The sequence below is a fragment of the Procambarus clarkii genome, chromosome 19 (genome assembly GCF_040958095.1).
Source record: "Procambarus clarkii isolate CNS0578487 chromosome 19, FALCON_Pclarkii_2.0, whole genome shotgun sequence".
Lineage (NCBI taxonomy): Eukaryota > Metazoa > Arthropoda > Malacostraca > Decapoda > Cambaridae > Procambarus > Procambarus clarkii.
Genome location: NC_091168.1, coordinates 46964994 through 46974032, shown reverse-complemented (window position 1 = coordinate 46974032; position 9039 = coordinate 46964994). Strand labels below are relative to the sequence as shown.

The 9039-nt window shown below is 50.8% G+C and overlaps 1 protein-coding gene across 1 annotated transcript; it reads right to left on the bottom strand.

Annotated features, from left to right (window-relative positions):
• Positions 1-383: 383 nt before the first annotated feature.
• On the bottom strand, positions 384-1682 carry LOC138366483 (uncharacterized). The gene has a single exon (XM_069327538.1). It carries the CDS (start codon positions 1680-1682, stop codon positions 384-386), a length of 1299 nt encoding a protein of 432 aa, XP_069183639.1.
• Between the last annotated feature and the right edge of the window lie 7357 nt (positions 1683-9039).

Below are 9039 nucleotides of genomic sequence, written 5' to 3'. Positions count from 1 at the left end.
CATTACTCCCTCATGACCGAGAGTAAACACAGCTAGGCGATGCTCTTTGGGGACCAGTAATTGTTCCCAAGTGTCCTGGGGTGTTTCCACCCTGCGCACTAGCTTACCCTTAACCTCCAAGTACTTATACTTGCGCTTATTCATGGTGAAGACTACCCTCTGCGGCATGCTCTCTCATCTTCCTGAGTGTGGGGTCTTTCCTTTGGGCTTCCTGGAATTCTTTAGCGCTTACTCCTTTCAAAGAATGTAGTTTCAGCGGCTTGACCACTTTGGTGGGTTGCGCACTCATTGCGCGTGTGGTCACCGCGGCTACTAAAGCCTTGTTCCCCCTGGGAGCAGCAGTGACACCTCAGTCACCAGGGGTCTTCCCCCTCTCCTCTTATCTACCTCCGAGGCGGTGACCCTTGCCCACCCCCGGGGTTGGCGGGACCTGGCTGGATCAGCTGATCGAGCCCCCACCCACCTCCTTGAGTTTCTTCCCGTTTTCTGTTGGCGGAAAGGAGCAGGCTTTCCCCGTTTTCCTTGCGCCTGCTGCCTCTGTTCCTTAGCGGGGAGGCAGCCATGGCTTGGCTACCAGCTGACTGGCGCGTGACGTCACCTCCAGCTGGTGTGGGTCCCGTTCTCTGTGAGTCACTTCCACAGGACCGACTCTTACTATTTGACACTCCAGGGGCGTTTCCCAACAACAACCCGTATACAGCGTCCTTGCATTTCACCGCTCGTATTTTACCTTTTACATATGGTGTGTCAACAGTCAGGGATACCTCGATCATATCTATCTGTGTACCATCAGGGTATCTTACATGAATGGTTCTGCCTGTCTCGTTCCCAGGCTCGACAAGGCTCTCTCGGACCATATGAGTAGTAGCTCCCCTGTCTCGAAAGACCTTGGTCCATTTACCATTAACTAAACCTCTTGCTGTCTCCAGGGTGTGCTCCAGAGGATCACCTCCCTCGTGGGCACCCAGACCAGCAATTTGTGCGTGTGTTCCCCCCTTTTCTGCACGCTTGCTCTTCTTACACTGTGCTGCCTTGTGACCTGGCTGGCCGCAAGTAAAACAGCGGGGTCCACTGACCTTGTGTGGCTTATGGCTTACTCTAGACTTACTCTCTTTAGGCCTAGCCCCGCTCCCTGAGGCTTGGTCATGACGTCGGTTCTCAGATGAACCTCCCTGTCTAGGTCTGTGTGCCTCAGCCCACCTGTCGGCACATTCTGCCATAGCCTCATTAGAGACTATCTCATTCTCCTTGAGTTTAGCACGGAGCGCAGGTTCCACTGCCTCCAAGAACTGTTCCCTAGTCATCAGCTCAAACAACGTATTGTCTTCCGGAACGACGGCGTTGTTCAACTCAAGATAGCGCTTGAGGCTCGACTGCAGCCTCTGCAACATTGCCCGGTACGTTTCCCCTTGACGTACTCTAATCTGACGGAATGCCCTCATCATTCCATCGGCCGAAATGCCATAGCCTTTCATTAAGGCTCGCTTCAGGGCATCATAATCGTTGCACATGGGAGTTCCCAAACCCTGGTATATACTTAATGCCCTTCCCTTCAACAATGAAGCTAGCGCTTGGGCCCAAGTTGACCTACTCCACTTCCCTTCCGTTGCTCTGCGTTCGAAGCGGTCAATGTATGCATCCATTGAATCCACTTGCTCATCGAAAGCTATAAGATTAGGCATTTTTATCTTAACAACTGGCCCCTCTGGGCCGGGCTCTGTGGGTTGGGTTTGGCTTCCCTTCCCAGCTGTGGATTGCACCCTTGCAATCTCCAACTGGTTCTCTCTCTCCTGATGGGTATTCCACATTTCCATCACAAACTTAGACATCCCAGTTGCTGAGAGACCCATTAACCTAGCTTGTTCTCGCAGCATGTCTAAAGTGAATCCCGCCTGGGGTTGTACAGTCCCCATTCTGGCCGGCGATTCCTGCATCAACCTACCTGCTGATGCAACCTACCTTCCGCGAAAGTTTCTATTGGAATTCTTTGGTGAGGGCGCGACCTCCCACTAAGATCCTGAGGCGTACTACTTCTATCACCTCCTACCACGTCCACTACACGAAAGTCGGCTAGGGGATTTTCCTCATCCCCTAAATCACTTCCCGGCGTTTCGTTCGCCGAAGCGTAACTAGCATTAAGCCTTTCAGGTGACGCTTCTCTCTCTGACGTGTCCCTAGTGTCACGGAGTGCTGGCAACTCCTGACCGACCCATGCCTGGCATATCTCCTCCACCCGGGCCCTGTGTCCCATCACGTACTGACGGCATTCCCCTCCGTCTTACTACCCGCATCATCTGGCATCCTGCCATAGACAGACACATACAGATACACGTACTCTTTCCTGTAATCCACAGACATACTGACAGTGTGTGTGGTGTGTGTACCTACTTGTGACAACTGTAACAACACACCCCCCAGCAAACAATTTTAGGTTGCCACAACATATCTGGAAAGTATTTGAAAGTATTGGAAACGTTGGTTTTATCGTATCAGATACGATATTGTGTGTGGACTTAAATAGGTTTCCAAAACTTATAACCAAGACATATGTATCTAACACTAATTTGAGATGTTGTGGCAACTTTACACTCCTAACATGAGTCATTCATAATCCATTCATATACCAATATGAATCGCTTATGAAAGGTTTGAGCCAATAATCTGAACCCTTTTCACATCTTTGTGTTTAAAGATAAATTTCTTGAAATTAAATTATATTTTATATTATATTATTTTTATTATATTTTATATTATATTATTATTTTCAATTTAAATATTAAAACCAATTGAAGGGTAAAAAAAATCTAATAATTTATATTTCTTTTATTATTTACTAACAATTATAATTATTTACTAACGGAGAGAGGGGAGGCTGTACGGCGGAGAGTGGCGGCTGTGGCGGACAGTGGCGGCAGTGGCGGATAGTGGCGGCGGGCGGACAGTGGCGGCGGCGGGCGGACAGTGGCGGCGGCAGGCGGACAGTGGCGGCGGCGGGCGGACAGTGGTGGCGGCGGGCGGACAGTGTTGGCGGCGGGCGGACAGTGTTGGCGGCGGGCGGACAGTGGAGGCGGCGGGCGGACAGTGGAGGCGGCGGGCGGACAGTGGTGGCGGCGGGCGGACAGTGGTGGCGGCGGGCGGACAGTGGTGGCGGTGGCGGACAGTGGCGGCGGTGGCGGACAGTGACGGCGGTGGCGGACAGTGGCGGCGGTGGCGGACAGTGGCGGCGGTGGCGGACAGTGGCGGGCGGCGGCGGCTGTGGTGGGTGGTGACGATCGGCGGTGGGGGGGGGGCTGGTGGCGGCTGGCGGTGGGTGGTGGCGGGTGGTGGTGGGTGGTGGCGGCTGGTGGTGGGTGGTGGCGGCGGCGGCGGTGATGGGTGGTGGCGGCGGCGGTGGTGGTGGGTGGTGGTGGCGGCGGCGGTGATGGGTGGTGGCGGCGGCGGTGGTGGTGGGTGGTGGTGGCGGCGGCGGTGATGGGTGGTGGCGGCGGTGGTGGCGGCGGCGGCTGGTGGTGGTGGGTGGTGGCGGCGGCGGGTGGCGGTGGTGGGCGGGTGGCGGCTGGTGGTGGGTGGTGGCGGCGGGTGGTGAGTGGCGGTGGTGGGTGGCGGGTGGCGGGTGGCGGCGGGTGGTGGCGGGTGGCGGCTGGTGGTGGGTGGTGGCGGCGGGTGGTGAGTGGCGGTGGTGGGTGGCGGTGGCTGGTGGCGGCTGGTGGCGGGTGGTGGCGGGTGGCGGCTGGTGGCGGGTGGCGGCTGGTGGTGGGTGGTGGCGGGTGGCGGCTGGTGGTGGGTGGTGGCGGGTGGCGGCTGGTGGTGGGTGGCGGCGAGTGGTGGGTGGTGGCGGCGGGTGGTGAGTGGCGGTGGTGGGTGGCGGTGGCTGGTGGCGGGTGGCGGCTGGTGGTGGGTGGTGGCGGGTGGCGGCTGGTGGTGGGTGGTGGCGGGTGGCGGCTGGTGGTGGGTGGTGGCGGCGGCGGCGGTGATGGGTGGTGGCGGCGGCGGTGGTGGTGGGTGGTGGTGGCGGCGGCGGTGATGGGTGGTGGCGGCGGCGGTGGTGGTGGGTGGTGGTGGTGGCGGCGGCGGTGATGGGTGGTGGCGGCGGTGGTGGTGGGTGGTGGTGGCGGCGGCGGCTGGTGGTGGTGGGTGGTGGTGGGTGGTGGCGGCGGGTGGCGGTGGTGGGTGGCGGTGGCGGGTGGCGGCTGGTTGCGGGTGGTGGCGGGTGGCGGCGGGTGGTGGGTGGTGGCGGCTGGTGGTGGGTGGTGGCGGGTGGCGGGTGGTGGCGGGTGGCGGCTGGTGGTGGCGGGTGGCGGCGGGTGGTGGGTGTGGCGGCGGGTGGTGAGTGGCGGTGGTGGGTGGCGGTGGCTGGTGGCGGCTGGTGGTGGGTGGTGGCGGGTGGCGGTGGCGGCTGGTGGTGGGTGGTGGCGGGTGGCGGCTGGTGGTGGGTGGTGGCGGCTGGCGGCTGGTGGTGGGTGGTGGCGGCTGGTGGTGGGTGGCGGCGGGTGGCGGCTGGTGGTGGGTGGCGGCGGGTGGCGGCTGGTGGTGGGTGGCGGCGGGTGGCGGCGGGTGGTGGGTGGCGGGTGGCGGCGGGTGGCGGCTGGTGTGGGTGGCGGCGGGTGGCGGCGGGTGGTGGGTGGCGGGTGGCGGCGGGTGGTGGCGGGTGGCGGCGGGTGGTGGGTGGCGGGGTGGCGGGTGGCGGCGGGTGGCGGCTGGTGGTGGGTGGCGGCTGGTGGTGGGTGGTGGCTGGTGGTGGGTGGTGGCGGGTGGCGGCTGGTGGCGGGTGGCGGCTGGTGGTGGGTGGGGGTGGTGGTGGGTGGCGGGTGGCGGCTGGTGGTGGGCGGCGGGTGGCGGCGGGTGGCGGCTGGTGGCGGCCAGCTGGGACACACCCTTCACCACTGAAGGTCTGAGAACAACTAACCATATGTCTCTCTCACCCACCAGCCCAGTGTTGCCAGCTCGCGCTCTCAAAATGTTTCCTTCAAAGATTGTATATTATCTTTGAACAACAAGTTTGATTATCAAGGAAATAATGCATATATTATTGTCACATTAATACTGTGCAATATCTTATTACATTCCTGCTAAATAATTATAATTTTAAACAGGACATAAAATCCAACATATATATAAAAACCAACATTAGAGATCACGAGGCCTAGGCCTCGCCTGTGACCACACATCCTGCCTCCCTGGCCTGCTACTCTCTTACACCTCACACTCTTAACTCTCTCATAATCACTCTCACTCTCTTACTCTGTCACTCTTACTCTCTGTCACTCTTACTCTGTCACTCTTACTCTCTGTCACTCTTACTCTGTCACTCTTACTCTCTGTCACTCTTACTCTCTGTCACTCTTACTCTCTGTCACTCTTATTCTCTGTCACTCTTACTCTGTCACTCTTACTCTGTCACTCTTACTCTGTCACTCTTACTCTCTGTAACTCTTACTCTCTGTCACTCTTACTCTGTCACTCTTACTCTCTGTCACTCTTACTCTCTGTCACTCTTATTCTGTCACTCTTACTCTCTGTCACTCTTACTCTCTGTCACTCTTACTCTCTGTCACTCTTACACTGTCATTCTTACTCACTCTCAGTCACCCTTACCCATTCATACTCACTCTCTCTCTTACTCTCATAATCTTACTCTCAATTACTCTTACTCTCAATTACTCTTACTCTCAATCACTCTTACTCCCAATCACTCCTACTCCCAATCACTCCTACTCTCAATCACTCCCACTCTCATTCTTACTCTTACTCCTACTCCCAATCACTCTTACTCCCAATCACTCTTACTCTCAATCACTCTTACTCTCAATCACTCTTACTCTCAATCACTCTTACTCTCAATCACTCTTACTCTCATTCTTACTCTTACTCACTCTTACTCTCAATCACTCTTATTCTCATTCTTACTCCTACTCCCAATCACTCTTACTCTCAATCACTCTTACTCTCAATCACTCTTATTCTCATTCTTACTCCTACTCCCAATCACTCTTACTCTCAATCACTCTTACTCCCAATCACTCTTACTCTCAATCACTCTTACTCTCAATCACTCTTACTCTCAATCACTCTTACTCTCATTCTTACTCTTACTCACTCTTACTCTCAATCACTCTTATTCTCATTCTTACTCCTACTCCCAATCACTCTTACTCCCAATCACTCTTACTCTCAATCACTCTTACTCCCAATCACTCTTACTCTCAATCACTCTTACTCTCAATCACTTTTACTCTCAATCACTCTTACTCTCAATCACTCTTACTCTAACTCTCAATCACTCTTACTCTAACTCTCAATCACTCTTACTCTCACTCTAACTCTCAATCACTCTTACGCACTATTACTCACTCTTTCTCTCAGTCATCCTTACTCACTCTTACTCTGTCACTCTTACTCTCTGTCACTCTTACTCTCTGTCACTCTTACTCTCTGTCACTCTTACTCTCTGTCACTCTTACTCTCTGTCACTCTTAGTCTCTATCACTCTTACTCTGTCATTCTTACTCTGTCACTCTTACTCACTCTCAGTCACCCTTACCCATTCATACTCACTCTCTCACTCTTACTCTCATACTCTTACTCTCATACTCTTACTCTCAATTACTCTTACTCTCAATCACTCTTACTCCCAATCACTCCTACTCCCAATCACTCTTACTCTCAATCACTCCTACTCTCATTCTTACTCTTACTCTTACTCCCAATCACTCGTACTCTCAATCACTCTTATTCTCATTCTTACTCTCACTCATACTCCCAATCACTCTTACTCCCAATCACTCTTACTCTCAATCACTCTTACTCTCAATCACTCATACTCTCAATCACTCTTACTCTCATTCTTACTCATACTCTCAATCACTCTTATTCTCATTCTTACTCTCACTCTAACTCCTACTCCCAATCACTCTTACTCCCAATCACTCTTACTCCCAATCACTCTTACTCTCAATCACTCTTACTCTCAATCACTCTTACTCTCAATCACTCTTACTCTCACTAACGCTCAATCACTCTTACTCTCACTCTAACTCTCAATCACTCTTACTCTCATACTCACCCTTACTCTCAATCACTTTACTCTCACTCTTACTCATTCTGTCACCCTTACTCACTCTTACTTATACTCACTCTTACTCACACTTACACACTCTCTGGCACTCTCACTCACCTTCAGTCACTCTTACTCACTCTTACCCACTCTCGCTCACTCTTACTCACTCTAGTTAATAAGAACACGCCAATATAAGACAACAAAACGTTTTCAGATTCTTTCTCACCACTTTCCAGCAACTTTTATAATTTATATAAATTATCTTAGGGAATAATACATAAATTATATATTTAAACATGATATTAGTGTTTAGTGGAATGCATAAGGAGTCAAATTGTGTTAAAAAGAGCGATTTTCAGAAAATTTGGAAAACTACTTTTTTCTGTTCATATTATAACTAAATGGATTTTAAAGGTTTCAATCAGCCAATATATATCATTCACAATTTATTAATGAATTTTACAAAAAACACCATAAATTTTATATTTAAACATGTAAAAACTATTTGTTTTACATTTGGAAGAAAATAATTGTAGAAAAACTATTTATAATTAAACCTTTGTGTTTGGATTTTTTGAGTAAAAGTTTCTCAAAGGCTCTCCTGCACCATTCTCAATGCAAATCATTCCCACACCTATGGGAAGAGATAGGCGAACGTTGTGTAGATGATTTGTGTTTGCTGGGCCCCAACAATACTGTTCCACAATGTTCTGTAATTTGAGACTTTTTACTTTAATGATCAAAAGTCCGTGCATGGGCTCGAACCCAAGTGACACAGCCCCACGTTGGGCGCCAGATCTGTGAGATTTTCTTCTTTGACAGGTTATCAAAAGAATTAAGTCCTATTGATGTTACGTTAATCGCAACTACCTCGCAAGAGAGGCAGACCTTAAACAGCAAGAGCTGCCAGTGGCAGATATTTAATCTTAAAGCCTAAGATCATAGGACCGCGGGAGCAAACCGCCAGGCGAAACCACACGGGTAACACCTGTCACTTAGGTCGCTGGCTCCTCCTAGTTAACAAACTAATAAAGGGTAGCCGATGGATTCTCACCTCTTATTTAGAGAAGTGTGGTGCTGTGCAATGGACTCGAGCTTTAGATACAGACTTAATATGAACATAAGCAGGCAAAGCGTTGCAGAACATGAAATGTGGGGCAGTAATATTGGAAGGTTTGACGTAAACGACCGCTTCTATAACAAAACAATTTATTCACAAAACAAAACTAAAACTACTACACAGTGAATTTACGTTACTTTACTGTCACTCCAGTGACACATTAACGAACAGCTAATCAACAGCCTGATGGACCCATGGTCTCCTTATCCCGTCGTCGCTGACTGAACAATGACACTAACTGAACAAAGTGGTGCCCACTGGTGACGCAAGCTTGCAATCAATATTGTCACGGCTTCACGGTGACCAATACTAAAATCACAAAAACTTGACTGGCGCTCGCTGCCCACAACGAGGTACCAAGTAACAAGGCGGTTAATCCAAGAATGATAACCCCTTATAAAAAAAATCTTACGTTAACACTTGTCTCTCAGGACAATCAAAACAAAAGTTACTCTAATTGAATTTAAACAATTACGTTAACACACACGTGTCTCAACGGCACTTAAATGGCAGCAATAACTCGTAAATCAATTAATTACATCAACTTGAAAGTCAAGCATTCGGTGAGTAATTCCCAATTAATTACTGAATACAACAGCCTATTAATTCAGACGAGTATTGATAAAGCCTACTGTCTCTCAACTGACAGTTCACTTCCGGTCTTATGACAAGATTACCTTAATGAGGGTAGACTACTGTACCACACACAATGTTCCAATACTCCGTGTAAACAACAACATCAACCCCAGGTGAATTCACTAAGTGGCGATTACTAATTCTCCTTAATTAGCTACGAGTGCTTAATCACTCTGTCCGCAGACAGATCTGATCAGTCCAACGAATTACAACAGCTTAATTACAG

Bases quoted from the DNA above. Each gene is read 5' to 3' on its own strand.
- LOC138366483 (XM_069327538.1), bottom strand. From the start codon at position 1,682: ATGCCTAATCTTATAGCTTTCGATGAGCAAGTGGATTCAATGGATGCA.